This window comes from Chinchilla lanigera, unplaced genomic scaffold (genome assembly GCF_000276665.1).
Source record: "Chinchilla lanigera isolate Chin_1 unplaced genomic scaffold, ChiLan1.0 scaffold00018, whole genome shotgun sequence".
Classification (NCBI taxonomy): Eukaryota; Metazoa; Chordata; class Mammalia; order Rodentia; family Chinchillidae; genus Chinchilla; species Chinchilla lanigera.
This window is the reverse complement of record NW_004955419.1, coordinates 3757473-3772849: the sequence shown is the minus strand read 5'-3', so window position 1 is coordinate 3772849 and position 15377 is coordinate 3757473. Positions and strand designations below refer to the sequence as shown.

Genomic DNA, 15377 nt, shown 5'->3' with positions numbered 1-15377 from the left:
GCAGGTTTTCTACTTTTTCCAGTCTTCAAGTGCCTTTCCGGTTTTTTTATTATTTATTTACTGGTGCCGGGAATCGAACCCAGGGCCTCATGCTTGCCAGGCAGGCACTGTGCCACTGTGCTACATCCCCAGCCCTGCATTTCTGTTTTAAACAAACATCACTAAATGGCAGCTGGAGTTTTCGTATTTTTAAAACGCCCTTCCTTGGCAAAATGAAGTTACCCAGCCTGTGTTTGCCCAGGAAATCTCCGCAGCCTGGGCCTGCTGCTTTCTGAATGTGACCCACTGAGCAGACCCTTCTCCCAGGGCCCTGGGCCTTTCTGAGCCGGACGCCGCCTTCCCAGGTCACAAGCCCCTCCCAGACTGCGCTCAGTCACCTGGCTCCCTAGACAGGGTCTGACCACTGCTTGACACGGACTCTCCCATGTCAAGGAACCCAGTGTTGTTCCTTGTGCAGCAGCCTTAGAACCCTGGAACTCACCCTTCCAGAAGGGTCATTCTCCACATGGGCTTATATCAGAATCTCAGGGTCCAAATCAGGTTCCTGGGCCCCAGCCCAGACCCGCCGCCTCAGCCCCTCTGCCGAACCTTGCACTCCTCTAGTGATGGAGCGCAGAGCCATTACAAACCTTTTCCTTCCTCACAGTTTAGTTGAGGTATGGCTGTATACAGTGAGGCTCCCTCAAGCCTGTACTGGTCACCACCCCTTGGAGTGGTTTTTCCAGTTCATAAACTTAATGGGGGGAAAATGGAAGCAAGTAGTGTGCACTTCTTTGTGTGCCTGGCTCCTTTTGCTCTGTGTTATGATCTGTCTGGTTGCATGTCCACGAGGGTCGCTCTTTTTCATTGTTGTGTAGTATTCCATTGTGTGAATAGACCATCCAGTATCAGTTCACCCGTTCTGTCATCTGACATTATTTGCAGTTTGGGGCTATTGCAAATAAAGCCCCTCTGCAGTTCTTGGTCTTGTCTGAGGGACAGAGGGCTCCTTTTGGGCACCCACTTAGGAGTGGGATGGCTCTGCGACAGTATCAGTAGGGCTCACTTTAGAAGATGCCACCCAACTGATTTCCAAGGTGCCAGATAGGCAGGACATTCGGGTGCTGTGCTTGCCACCCTCTTTGCTTGCTTTGCTTTCTCTTTGCACCTCAACCCTTCCGCCGGGTGTACGGTCGCGGCCTGTGCTGCACCTCCCTGACAGAGGGGAGAAAGGTGGCACTGTTCCTGGACTTCTGGCCCCTTGGCCCCTCTCCTGGTGATGGGTGTTCACAAGCGTCTTTTCTTACTGGTTTACAGAAGTTTGAGGGTGTACCCAGGGGCTGGTCTGGAGCTCAGTGGTAGAGCATTGGTCCAGCACATGCGAGGCCCCGGTTCAGTCCCCAGTTTTGAAGAAATCAATAAGTAGAGCACAATATGCTGCCTGCCAGCCCTGTCGGGCGCTCGTACTGAGACGGTTTTCTCTCTTGCCTTCTGACTCTGGAGGAACTGAAGTTCCTTGTCTTAACAAAATCTGCCTTTTTATGGTCGGTGCCTTCCCTGTCCTGCTTAGAAAAATCTCAGGCAACTGAGGCTGGACCCGAGCTGGCTGTGGTAGCCAAGCGCTCCCTTTCTTGGGTCAAACGTAATTCCTGCTGCTTTTACATGAGCATCTTCACCTGAGCCTCAGTATCCGCCTCTGTAAAGTGAGGGTGCCGCCTCCCAGGGCTGGCGAGGACGTGGGGGAGGTGGCGTGAAAGGTGGCCAGCGTCAGCTGTGGGTGCTGTCTGCTCCCTGCTGAGAGCCTGATCTCGCCCCTTGCAGATGCGGCCCCTTAGGGGAGTCTGGTGACTTATTCCCACTCCCACGCCCACTGCACCCGGACACTCAGCTCCGTGTGAGATCTCGGAGTCCACTCCAAGGTCCAGGGCTCCGTAGCCTAGACGCCTCCAGTCTGCCCAGCCGTCTCACCTGGCAGAAGACAGAACCGGCCCCAGAGACTGAGGCCGGTCTCTATCCTCCCCGTGCCCCTGTGCTCCTGGCCCTGTCTGGGCTCAGGTCTGAGCCCCACCCCTTGCTGTGTTTCAGTTGGGACACCGTACTACATGTCACCGGAGAGGATCCACGAGAACGGCTACAACTTCAAGTCCGACATCTGGTCCCTGGGCTGTCTGCTCTACGAGGTGAGCCTTGGGCCCATGGCTCGGCGGCCGGTGCGGGGCTCACTTGTCAGCTGGGCGGGGATCGGGGCATCGCGTGTCCGCTGGGGGCATCAGGACCATCCGGGACCCGCCCTCCCCACTCCACCCTGGCGGCCTGGTCCGGGACGTCAGACTGGAGGTGGAACAGGCTTCGGCGGGCCCACGCGTGGCTGCCTGGATCTGCGAAGGGGACACACGGCAAGCAGACGGAGCGTGGGCAGGGGACGATACGCGCCTGCCCCAGGCCCCCTTCCTGATCTCCTTGGCAGCCACATCCACCCGCTGATGATTTTGCTCACTCTTCATTATTTGCCGTGAGTCAGGCCACATCCAGGGTGCTGGGGACAGGAGGGACTTAGGGCAGGCTCGCGCCTCTGAGTTGCTTCCCTTCGGAAGGCATCCACAGCTCTCAGGAGGCCTGCGCCCCTGCCCCGAACTGTGAATGGGGACTCAGAGCAGGCAGACAGCCGGACTGAGGGACAGCACCATGTCCGAGTCTCGGTGGGCTCAGACACGAGATGGCAAAAGTACACAGAACCACACCCATTTTGGCCACACTGGGACCCCGTAGCTGGGGAAGTGGGGAGCACGAGCTGTCCTTGGCCATATAAATCTGTTGCAGTCACCGACAAGGGGAGACCCGGGACCTCTGGGGTCTCTGTGTTGCTGAGCACACCCTCCTATCACCCACCCAGTGCTGGTAGCTGCAGGAGTGCACCATCCTGCCACACTCCAGTGTCCCTATCTGTAAAATGGGAGCAGTAGTTCCTGCCCCACATTGTCAGAGCCTTGCTAATGACATGACAGAGAGGAGAGGGCTTCGATTTATACAGCTAGAACCTTGATTATCTTTTTGCTTTGCCCGGAGACCATGAGGGTCTGGTGTGGTGCTGGTCAACTGAAAGGACCACCCCATGCAGTTGACGTGGCTGGGGCCAGTCTGTGACACATAGGACAGTGTCCAGGGCTTTGTAAGTGCTGGCATCCAGGAAGACTGCACCCTTTGCTTCCTGGGGATGGGCGGCTCTGACTGCACCCCTAGCCCATGCATCAGCCAAGACGTGGCACCCCCGTGCAAGGCCAGGTGACGTGGCAGCTCTTGTGCCCAGGGTCTCTGGACAACAGGACCTTCCCTCCCCGCATGCCAGGTGGACGCCATGACCTTGTGTGCGACTCACGGCTGTGTCTTCTGGGAGAGAGGTGCGGTGGCCCAGACTATGCTCATAAGGACCTGAGCTCGGATCCTAGCACCAGACCAGGGCAGGTCGTGCTGCCCACACGGCACGGCGTCCCAGCCTGCCTGCAGTGAGGGCAGGCCGCCCTCACCTTGTCCACGAGGACACTGACCCAGTGCAAGCTGCGTGGTTGCTGCTTGCTGCCCACGCCTGGCGGGGAGGCTCCAGCAGTTTGCCGTGCCTCCCTTTTTGCTTTGGCCAGTGAAAAGCCACCGTGCAGCTCAGCTCCCAGCCCCAGGACTCCTCTCTGTCCTCCTATCCTCGTGTGGCTCGTCACTAGTCCACATGGTTTTTCCTTTCCTTTTCCCACTGTTTTATTTTCTGGAAGCTGCCTCTTGCCCTCTCCGAGCCATGAGGGTCCCTCAGCATGAACACAGGCCAGGCAGGCTGGCCGGAGCACGGTGTGTCTAGGCTGTCAGGCAGCTGGCTCCCTCTGCCCAAGAAACAGCTTCATCGCTACTCGAGCTGCTGCTGGGCACCTGCCGTGTGTCCGCCAAGGCACTGGGCCCCCTCGGCGGCTCCCGCTCCTCTTGCACCGGCCGCTGCTCTGCAGGGCTGATGGATTTGTTGGCAGTGTGTGGGCAGCCGGGGGGACATCAGCAACGAGAAGTCAGTGGACTCCATGGGCCACGACCTCCGGAGTTGGGTGTCTGCCCTCACGGACACAGGCACTCATCTAAACCTGATGGCCTTGGCTCCTGCTAGTGGTGGCCGGGCCCTGGAAAGCAACAGGGCAGCACCCCCGCCCCCCACGGCCCACGCTGGGGGAGAAGCGGGTGTTTCCTAGCAGACAGGGCACGGTGCATCTGGGCCCGGGGCTGCGTAATTAGAAGGAGACATCCCGCAGTCATGTCTGCAGCCTCCGCTGCCGGCAGCCTGCGGTGTCCTTCAGGGGCGCTGCCTGCGGAGCTGTGACAAAGGCCCCGCCACTCCAGATGGCTGCTGAGAATTCAGGGAGCACGGGTGGAGCATGGCCCGGGGTGTGAGGGGCACACGGTCCTCCAACAGGAACTCCCCAACTTCGATCTGTGAAGGCCCCTGTGTCAGTGTGCTGTGCTTGCTGCAGCAGATGATGGCAGCATTGCTGGCGTCACATGGCATTTGCCCGAGGTTCTGGAGGCCAGGAGTCCACCACCAATCTTACAGGGCCACTGTCAGGGCTTTGGGGACCACTGTTCTGTGTCCTTTCTGTGGAAAACAGGCGGGCTGCCCGCACCCCAAAGCCCCTCCTCTTATCCTTGCAGCCTTTTGCTTCCCAGCACCTCTTCAGCCCACTCTGCCTCGTATCAGGGCACTGCAGTAGCGTGGCACCCTCCTGGGAGTCCAGGAGAACGTGCCCATCTGGGAGCCTGGATTTCATCCCGTCCGCACAATCCCCATGTTGAGCCATGGCTGGCGAGGAGCCACCACACCCCTGGCCCATGTCCTCCGTGCAGCACCGAGAGGTCGGGCTCAGGAGAACCGTGCCAGCCAGCGACACTGCCCTGGACACCAGAGTGCACCATGGGAATCCCCTCAGAGTGAGGCCTGGTGCTTTATTTTCAGACACCCAGCAAGCCACCTGGCCTCAGCAGGACTTATTTATTTACACAGGAGCTCAGCTCTGAGGTTGGAGCTGAGAGAATTGGCGTGCCCAGTGCCAGGACCCTCAGCGGGGAGCTCTCACAGGAGTGGGGGTGGTGGTGTCTAGAACAGAGACCCAGGAAGGATGGGGCTGCGGGACCCCAGCTATGCCCGGTATGTGACACCGCTCTGGTGCTCCAGCCCGAGCAGCTGAATGACCAGTGCCCCTCCCCCGGGAGCAGAGCCGAAGACTGAGGGCCACCTCCCCTCCAGGAAATGCTGGGGAGGTGCTGGGTGACAAGATGTCGTCTGTCTGGGGTCCCGACAGGCCAGAGCTAGATGCAGTTCCTGTTCCTGCTGAGGTCTGATTCCTCCTTCTGTCTCCGACATCTCCGATCATGCGCTGGTTTCCCCCCGCCCTGTCAGTAACTCCGGGAGGGAATGTCTTCCGAGGCGCAGTGCTGAGAGCCATGGCTCTGGCAGCTCTAACGAGGAACCAGCGTCAGCCCCAAACAGCAGCCCCTCGTCTGCGCCGACCAGCCAGCGGCTGGGTGGCCACCGGTGCCGGGGATCTTGCTATCCCGGGTAATCGTCCTAATCCCAGGATCGCTGGCAGCCCGAGGTTCCTTCACGGCCCGCTGCCCTGATGTGGGTGGAAGGCTGCGGCTGGCAGCTGGAGGGGGCATCAGAGTCCCAGGCAGCTAAGTTTGTGAAGATCAGATCAGATTGGCCTGCTGAAGGGTAACGGGTCCCTTGCACAAAACACTGGTGCTCACATTGGCAGGGCCAACAGTGAATGCCCTGTCTACCCTGAACAGAAGCGGTCTCCAGGAAAATCCATCTGGAGCCTCCAGCCACGACTCGGGGCACCCAGGGCATCCCTGTGACTGCCCTGGAGCCTCAGCTGCTCTCTGCTGTGGCAACAGATGTCCTTTTGAAACTGCCCGATTAACCCTTGGCACCCGAGGCTCCCATTTGAATTTTTGGAGATGCATTGCCTTGGTCAGGCCATTTCCAGGCTGGGTGGCGAAGCTGGTTCCAGGTCAGGTCCCCTCCCCTGCCACGTGCCCTTCCTGCAAAGGGGTGGGGAGGGGTTGTAGTGGGAGGGGCACAGGGGGGCGCTGCCCACACACACCTGAAGGCACGTGGCCAGGTCCAGCACTGGGCCCGCAAGTGCCACCCCAGGGCAGGCTCCTGGACCTGGCTGAAGGAAACCCAAAATGCTGCCTCCTTGAGGCCACCTGCAAACCCAAGGACACCGCCAGTGGGCACCAGTATGAAGAGGATGGAGTGACCCAGAAAACTGAAGCCAGAGGGCACCCACAAATCCAGCTGCTGCTGGCCCCAAGGCAGGACTCTGGCCCTCCGTCCCAGCCTGAGGTGGAGTAGGGGTACCTTGGGTACCCTGGTGCCAGGGTCCCCTGGACAGTCACTGCAGTGTGGACCGGAGGAGCGCCTGGCCTGTCTGGAGTCCTCCCGGGTCTTGAGGCTAGAACCGACACGTTGTCTCCTCCCCTGCAGATGGCTGCCCTCCAGAGCCCGTTCTACGGAGATAAAATGAATCTCTTCTCCCTCTGCCAGAAGATTGAGCAGTGCGACTACCCGCCGCTCCCAGGGGAACACTACTCCGAGAAGGTGAGTCAGGAGGCCACAGCCCAACTGTGGTGACCCCAGGCGGCCATGGGGTCCCCGGAGGCCGAGCCTGGGCTCACCCTGCGGGGTGAGGGAGCTCTGCTGGAGGCCAGGCCTGAGCAGATGAGTTGTACTGGAGTCTCACAGACGTGGTTCGGCCCCAAAGGCAGCGGCCAGCAGGTGGAGCCACTGGCACCCTCAGTTCAGCTCCCACCTCCCACCTGTTAAGCTCAATGTCACGGGTGTGAGTGTGAGGCCCTCCTGGGCCCACCTGCAGGAGGAGGGCCACTGCCTGTAATCTTACCCAGGTCAACCCCCACCTTCTCAATAAGGAAACCAAGACCCAGCAGCAAAGGAACTTGCCTAAGGCGACAGTGAACGCTGATGACCCTGCCTCTAGCCCGAAAGCCATCCTGTCTCTCGGTGGCATGTCCCCGGCAGCAGCCAGGTGTCCAGGGGGTGAGGCCTGGAAGGAGCTGCCCCGTGCACCAGGCGCAGGGGAGGCTCCCCGTGGTTTCCAGGCTGGCTGCCCCTCACTGCAGGCTGCACGGTGCCCCCTGGCTTTGCTGCGCCCCAGTGGGCAGTCCGGGGCCGCGGGAGTTGTGCAGCACCCTCCTTTCCTGACTGCCTCCGCCGCTGGCCGAGTGCTCACGGGTGCCTCTGCAGTGTTTGTGCTCTGGAGTGCAAGCTGGCAGGAAAGGCAAAATGAGTTTCATTTCTTTCAAGTTCCTAGCTGCGTTTGCTTTCTCCTTTCTTGTCTTTCTGGACCTCGAACTATTCAGAAGCAGGAAGCTTAGAGCCACACAATCGGGCACAAATCCTAACTAATCTGTGCCTCGGCACCAGTCTGCAAAGGGTGCCGTGCCCTCTGCCTCTGTCCCGAGACTGCCCCGAAGGCCCCTAGGACTCTTGACCCTTCCCTCCAGAGCCACCGTGTCCTCAGATACCCGGGCCCCTGGGTGCCCAGCATCCAGCAGCGGTGTGCAGGACCTCTAGGCCCTGAGACTAGCTGGGGCCTCCTCAGTATGGCCCTTGACCTCTTAAAAATGAAGACAAGTTACTTTTGTTTCTTAATTTCCAAAAATTTTGAACACATACTTACTATCAACTGTATGGTCAGTCTTCACCTTAACCTGGCTTTCATGGACACTAACTTGGCAGAGGCTGACCAGAGCTGCCCTCCCAAGCTGTGTGTAGGAGGGGACCTCACCAGAGGCATCCGCACAGGCTGCAAGCTTCCCTGTCTGTCTGGGGCGTCCCAGCCGTGAGAAAGCAGTGGAACCAAGCAGACCATACTGAAGTCAGAGGCGCTGTCCTGGAGCTCAAAGGCCAGCTAGGAGCCTAGTGCAGAGGTCCCCCTTGTCTGCGAATGCCTGGACCCCAGCCCCTGGGCCCCCAGGACGTCCCTCTATCCCTGCTGCAGACTCCCAGGAGTGACCACTAAGGCCACTTGTCCCCCTCCAGTCCAAGACCTCTCCTATCCCCACAGACGGCAGGGGCCCCCAGCCCCCACAGCAGCAGGTATTTAAATGGAAAACACTGCAGCGAGCCCAGCCATGCAAGTTAAGACATAGGCTTCTTAAGGTCATTATTTTAATTACCATTGAAATAATTGGCACCCGGGCTATCAGAAGGGGAGGCGATCAGAGGCTCAAGCTGCCCCTCCCCCAGCCCGGGCAGGCGAAGCCTTCAGTGTCTGTGTAATTAAAAGCGCCGTCTTTCATGAGCACAATGAAGAGGCCAGGGGGTGGGCAGACTGCAGCCCTGCTGCATGTTAATGCATTTATTATGATCAATAAGCCCTTCCTTGAGTCAGGTCCTTGGGTTTGGGCCTCCGCGTGACTGACGGCAGCCGCACGTGCGCCAGGGTGCACGCACGCACACATTACACACATACAGAAACAGATCAGCCCAAGGTGCACACAGTTGAGTTCAAAATTATTCAGAGATAACTACTCTTAGGCTCTCAAAGCGTGGCCTGGCGGCCAGAGAGGCCTGGGAGTGGCCCTGGCTACACTGCGGGAGCTTTGTGGCCATGCACCCATCACCCAGCTTTGTGGCCATGCACCCACCTGTAATGGGGACAACAATAGCACCTTCTGGGTGCTGCAAGGGTTCCATGCGCTGATGCAGACACGCTCACCACAGCCGCTTTCTTAGTAACAGCAACTGCTTTCTCCTCGCAGCTCCGAGAACTGGTCAGTATGTGCATCTACCCTGACCCGGACCAGAGACCAGACATCGTGTACGTGCACCAGGTGGCCAAGCAGATGCACGTCTGGATGTCCAGCACCTGAGTGGGCACAGCCTCATCAAAAGCCAACACCACTTTGCCTTACTTGAGTCTTCTGAAGCAGCCTCCTGCAGCCTGAACAGCTGAGATAAGAGGGTTCGGCAGATCCCCCAAAGGCGGCCGGCCTTTGCAGCAGATGCTGAACACAGAGCAGCCAGGCGACGGTCAAATCCCAGAGTCCTTTCTCTGTACTGTCTGGACCATCTCAGCTGGCTTGTCACTAAGGGGCATACAGCGAGCGGCCAAAGCCTCCGACATCTGGACTGCAACGTGAATCTTTGGGGAATTCCGAGACCTGTCCAAGTTGACACTGGCAGGAGACTTGCAGGGGATGTTGTGACTTGTGTGAGCCTCTGACAATGGTTAGCAGCAAGTTCAGTTTAGTTCTTAGTATCTTCCCAGACAATCAAGCTGTGTGCTCAATTTACTCTGTTGTAAAGGGATAAAGTGGAAATGATTTTTTAAACTAGAGTAGAGATTTCACTAATATTTTTAATTTGCATTTTATAACTTGATGAGTGATGACAAGAATCCAGCATCTAGCAGAGCTCTGCAAGGCAAATGGCACCTGAAAGCCAGGTTTGGGTGGTCTGGTTAGTCATCTCCTAAACCCTTGCCATGTGCCAGGCACCCACCCTGTCACCTCCTGGAGTGCTGGTGGCTCGTTTCATGACCAGTGTTAAGCATTTCCCTCTGTGGAAAGGAAGCATGGGCTACAAGCTTTGTCCTTGGGCTCTTCTTGGCAAATTCTGGCTCTGCAACTTCCGAGTGTGACCTTGGTCACATTTCTTAGCCTTTCTGAGCCTTAATTTCCTCATCTCTGAAATAGGACTAATACTATCTACCTTTAGGTAGACAGAATTCAAAATAAAAGATGCAAGTCAGTCGGCACGACACAGATGACCCCAAAGCAGTAGCCACTCATCCTTCAGAAAACTAAGCCCATGGGCCCTGTATGTCAAGAATTAAAAGTGCAACTGTATTATGTGTAGGAAACCAGAAACATGTTCATTTATTGCTTGTTCCCAAATAGGATTAACTGTGAAGATAATTTATAAATGTGAATTTAAGGAAATTCAAGCTCTAGAAGTAGTTTGAATTGTGTTTTTATACGCAAGTTAACCTTCCCTGGTGTCTCGGTCAGGTGTGTCCTGACCTCACCTGGCTGACAGGGCCCTGGACCACTGCTGTCTCTAAGCTGAGCTCTGCTCTGCACAACACTGAGATGCTGTCAGGCTCAGAGCCTTCTCCAGATGCCTCTCCTCTGTATGCACCCTCGTGTTTGAAATAAAGTGGGGAGAGGGGCACCTTCCGTGATTTGGGGGGTTTAAAACCGCTTCCAACAGTTTCCTCTTGAACTGGGAGATCCTAAACCTAACACGTCAGCAGCACAACTTCTTGAGGTTTGGAAAACAGCTTGTCAGGCCTCAGACACCGTGAGTAATCTCGGAATTTTCTTAAGCTCCCCGAATGATTCTGACAGCCGTCAGCCAAGTGGCAGCCTCGGTAATTGCACTGATCTCCCAGGTCCACTCCCAGCTATTCCCAGGGGGAGCTGCCTCAGGTGGGCATAGCCTGGAGTTTTCTCGTGGGGGAGAACTGGCGCCCCTGTCCCCTGCCCAGCAACAGCCTCTCAACGTCTTCCCAATTCCAGACAGACTTTCCTTGCAAATAATTCTGCTTCTGGCTCTCAAAGCCTCTTGGCACAGCAGCCTCAGACACGGAAGAACTTGCCTGCCACGCGCTACCCGCTTTCCCCACCCCGAGAGCAATCTGCCCCGTGGAACATGGCCCTCCGGAGAAGCCTCCGAGGTTCCCAGCCTGAGGGCGTGTGACACAGCCACGTCCTAATGGTAGGACATTCCTTTGATGTCCTGAAGCTAGCACAGAAGAGCTCGCCCAGCTTTGGGCAGCTCTGGGAAAGCCAACCGTCTTGTCAACCACCTCCTGGCGCTGCAAACTGGGAGGGCCTGAGACCCAAACTCAGGAGGTTTTTTCATTATTCTTTTTGGGGATGGCACGCAGGGCCTCGCTCTACCCCTGAGCCACCCAGCCTGACTTGGCTGCCTGGCTGCTGGGGCAGAGGCTGCGCTGCATCTATCACTCTGGGGACACCGATGCCCCGGGCAGGGTCTGTGCACCCCAGGAGAGGAAGGCGGGGGTGTTTACCTGAGAAACCAAAGTGACCACACAGGTTCAGGCCCAAGATGGTCTCTCCTATTTTCAGGGAGGCTACAGTGCTGACACCCCAACCAGAACGGTTCTCCCAGAGTGATTAGGAGCCTGAAAGGGAGGCCAGATCAATGGGCCTCAGTGGCCCAAACACCACAGTCCTCAAACCGCAACTCCGCACTGTGGTTTTCATTTTTATTGAGCTCTGTTCTGCAAACAGCCAAATGAGTATCTTCTATGGAGCTCCACTGCCCCCAGTCTTCCAGGGCAGCACCCGGCACTCAGCACCCAGCACCCACTGACACTTCAGGAAGTGTCCATCGTTTGGACAGTCTCCTCCAGCACCTCAATCTCCAAAGTAGTGACTTTTTCAGACAGGACTGCAGTGGTCCCCTTCTCACATCTGTAGCGACCAAACCTAATTAAGAAAAACAGAGACACAGAGTTAGGATTGCCCTCCAGGTTCCAGACAGAGGGCCAGAGAATGCAGAGTTCTGGCCAGGGAGGGACTGAGGCCCAGACTCCACTGTACCCTGGAGCAGTCAAGTCCCCAGGGCACCCTTCCCACAGCCTCCAAGGGCTAAGAAACAGGGACACCTGGCAGAGATACAATCTTGGCACACAGAATAGGAGTCCAGGGAGCACCTGCCCCCATGTGTGCTCTAGGCCCTCCAGCCCCCCACTCCACAATGCTGGGAAACACTGGGCCTCAAGGCTACAGGTTTGTACCCAAGAGCCCCTTAGCAGCCTGCAAGGTAAAGCCTCTCCTTTCCACTGCAATCATCCTGCTCTCCTCACAACAAGGCTGGCTCAGCCATCATGTTCTGCATCTAAGCTACCCGGAAGCACCAACTATAGAAAGTATCTACAGCCACATTCCCAGCTTGTCACTTTAGCCTACACTCTCATGACTCAGGTTAACTGTCCCCTGCAGGGACACGATGGATCACCACCAGGACACAATTTCTTTTTGGGTGCATGCAGAAGGGAATCATCAGACATACGAGCTGTTAACTCACACTGGGGCCAGGAGATCTGACACGGTCAAACAGAAGCATACGCCCAACTCTGCTCTGGGCTGTCCCCAGCTGGCACAGACTAATGGAAGGCTGCTGGCTTTGCCATGACCACGTGCTCTTGGAAAAGTCATCCTCTTAAATGGTTTCTTAGGCTCCAAGAGGGAGCAGGAAGCCAAAAACGTGGGCATGGACAGAGTTGCATGTCACACTCGGAGCTGGGGCAGAGGGACAGGCCTGGCTTTAGTCCTACAAACATTCCCACCCCCTCACCATGCAAGGGCCCGAGCAGCTGCACTTTCCACAATGCCCCCTCGCCACCCCAGGGTCTGAGAAGTCTCTTAGCCCACCATGCTGGGGCCTTGGCAGGACCGTGCAGTCACAGAGCCATGTGCCTGGCTCATCTGAGCTGCACCCCAATGTCTGTGGGAGGAGAGACCACAAGAGGCCACCACTGGGGCGAGGGCCTGTTCGGGGCAGGCTTCTACCACTTGCAGCAATGGATGGCACAGCACAGAGCAGCGATACGGCCCACAGGACAAGGGCCACGGTGGCACTGGCACCAGCACAGGCCTCTGACTCTGCCCCAACCTGCTGCCCACTCTGCAAAGGGTCTGCCTCGCCCAAGTGGTGCCTCCATCATCAGTCACTGGTCGAGAATGACAACAGGATTCCAGAGTATGGACACCGGACACTGAGGGAAGAGCCCGTCTGGGTCACTGCCCAGCCCTCCTGTAACATCTGGCCACTTTATTTCTGTCCGAAAATATGGTTTCCTTTATAGGTGAGGAATACAGGCTGTGACTATACTCCCTTCTCAACCACGCACACCACTCTGCAGTGGTTCACACAGGGCCTTCAGAACCCTTCCCCAGACACTGTTCTGTCTGGATGGAGCGGCACCCTCCCCTCTCCCACCACTCACTGGTTCCTATCTTCAGGCAGCTGGGCTAAACCTGCTCTTCCAGAAAGCTCTGTCCCCGACAGGTTGCTTCCCTTCCTGCTCAAGGCCCAACCAACGCTGTGGGCTGGTTACAGACCACCTAGTCTAGCTCTGTCACTTTAAGTGCGGGAAGACTGATGACCACAGCAACCGAGCCAGTCAGCAGCCTCCTCAGTGCCTGCCCAGAGCTCTGCGCAGCTGGGATGCCCTGGCCCGCCGAGATGCGTGGGGCATCCACACTGACACCCTGTGCTTGCCTTCTGGGGAGTCCTGGAGCTTCCGATCCGCAGTGTGGGATAAGAACAAGCACTCAATGACAATAAGCTGCCCCCTGGCAGAGATCACAGACACTGCTTGCTCACTCCAGTGACTGTGGCTGGAAGCACATCCTGGGCTGTGCAGGCTCCAGGAAGAAGTCAGGAGTGCAGGCTGGCCCAGCAGCTGGACACCGATGAGAAACTGCTGAGGACCTGTGCACACAAACGTCACTAAGTCTGTTCTGAAAATCAACTAGAACCTCAAACCAGCAACTTGAACCTGGCCTGTGCTGCTACAAGCCACTGGCATGGTGCACGCCGCAGCATGGTGGCGTGACTCCCTCTAGTGCTGTGAACATGGTCCGCTCACGTCCACACCAAGATGCTCCCAGCACTACCTTAGAACCTTTTCGATGTCTTAGACCAGGGTGAGGGAGAGCAGAGCTCCGTTCTGTGGCATGGATTCTTTCAGAAGCCCTGCTCCCCAGCTCACTGCCCAAGGGCACGCACTAGGGCCCCCATCTCTCCTACCAACATGCGTTTTCCACACCCTGCAGTGGCCTGGTGTCACAGCGCAAATACTGGCCTGAAGGTCTGCGTGTAAGGCTGGTTTGAGACACTGACTCGCCTCCACAGGGAAAGAGACTCAGGGCATCCAGGCACACGGAAGGTCAGCCCTTCACTTACCTGGTCCCCTTCTTGTTGGGCACTGAGAAGGGGCGAAGAAAGTCCAGCTTGTTCTTGCTGATGACACACAGGTCAATGTTGCTCCCAGACCCCAAGTCATTGAAGATGCCAGCTGAAATGGCCTCACTCACCAGCTTCTTGGCCTCCTCCTCCTGAGAAAGAGAGGGGCAGGTGTAATACAGGGTGCCTGCAGCAAGCTGCAGGCCTGCTGTGAAGCTCCAAAGCACTCTCACAACGGAGTACAGATCTTGAGGCTGCGTAGTGTTTCCAACGCCCATTGTACAGATGAAGAAAAGATCTCAAAGAGCCGAAATGCCCTCCCTACAGCTGCGGCACTGCTCAGCAGGAGACCAGGCCTTTCAAACCCTTAATGCACACACGCCACCTTTACCACGGCTTCACATCACACAGCCACCACAAAACAAGTGAGCTACGGGCTGAGGACGTTTATCATCTAAAACGGATTGGGACTTTCTTCTTGTAAAGAGTCAGGTCGTAAATAGTTCAGCTTTTGTGGGCCTATCACTCTCACAACTGCTCATCTCTGCCATAGTAGTATCAAACAGCCACAAAAACACCACATCAGCAAATAGGTATGAGTGTTGCCCAATAAAACTTTATTAACAAAAATAGGGGTCGAGCTGGATTTGCCCCAGGGGCTTAGTTTGTTAAACCCTGATCAAAAATATTCAGCAGTGGCTGAAACTTACTTCCTGGTAACACAATGGAAAACGTCGGTATCCTGGGACTGCAAGGCAGTGAGACCTCGCCCCGCTCCTTAGCCCAAAGTTCACTGAAAAGACTGCTCCGAATCCCTCTCTCCTTTGCTCTGCCCAGAAACAGTAGGCCTAAGTCCCCAGAGGTTTTTCAGAAGCACTGGTCCCTTTCTCCGTTAGGAAGACCTGGCTAGGAGCGAGGGTTGCAGAGACGGATGAAGCGCCAGAGCCCCTATCATACAGAGACTTGAGAGTCCTGCGGGGCACCAGGCCCAAGTAACCACAGCACCGTGTGGTAAGAACTAAGGCCAACTAAGCAGGAGCTGAGGGAACAGCAGCTGGAGCAACACTGGGCACTCAGGAAAACAGCATCCAACAGCAAGCAGCTGGGCACAGGCTGGGGCACACTAAGTTCAAGCCCGTCAGGCAGTAAAGACAGAAGCAAACCAACCTCCCCAAAGAAGGGAAAACAGCCCATGCAGCAGCTCTTCCCAATCTTCCCAGGACAGAGTCTACACACACTCTGGCTGGAAGGAGTTCATCCAACACTTCAAAAAAGATTCCCTGCCCAAAGCTGGGCCTGAGATGCTCCCAGGACAGATTCACCGCCTCTGAGTTGCGAGAAGACCTGAGTCCACTCCAGCCTCCTGCTCCCCTGTCTGCCCTAGCCGGCCTGGGATGGCAGT

The 15377-nt window shown here is 56.8% G+C and overlaps 2 protein-coding genes across 4 annotated transcripts in view; one reads left to right on the top strand and one right to left on the bottom strand.

The window, feature by feature from the left end:
• The window catches only part of Nek6 (NIMA-related kinase 6), a 70358-nt gene extending 60151 nt beyond the window's left edge, over window positions 1–10207 (top strand). For 2 of the 3 annotated variants that reach the window (XM_013513239.1, XM_005382497.2), the window contains exons 8-10: window positions 2065–2159; window positions 6497–6610; window positions 8794–8904. In XM_013513239.1, the coding sequence (XP_013368693.1) occupies window positions 2065–2159; window positions 6497–6610; window positions 8794–8904 (320 nt within the window). Of the gene's footprint in view, window positions 1–2064; window positions 2160–6496; window positions 6611–8793 lie in introns of all 3 variants that reach the window. The other variant, XM_013513237.1, reaches the window with a different exon arrangement.
• A 1039-nt stretch (window positions 10208–11246) lies between these two features.
• Window positions 11247–15377, bottom strand: part of Psmb7 (proteasome subunit beta 7) — a 55331-nt gene continuing 51200 nt past the window's right edge. Inside the window, exons 7-8 of the mRNA XM_005382496.1 lie at window positions 13976–14127; window positions 11247–11490 (exon numbers count right to left, since the gene is read on the bottom strand). Coding sequence (XP_005382553.1) covers window positions 11379–11490; window positions 13976–14127 — 264 coding nt within the window. The 3' untranslated portion in view covers window positions 11247–11378. The remainder of the gene's footprint in view (window positions 11491–13975; window positions 14128–15377) is intronic.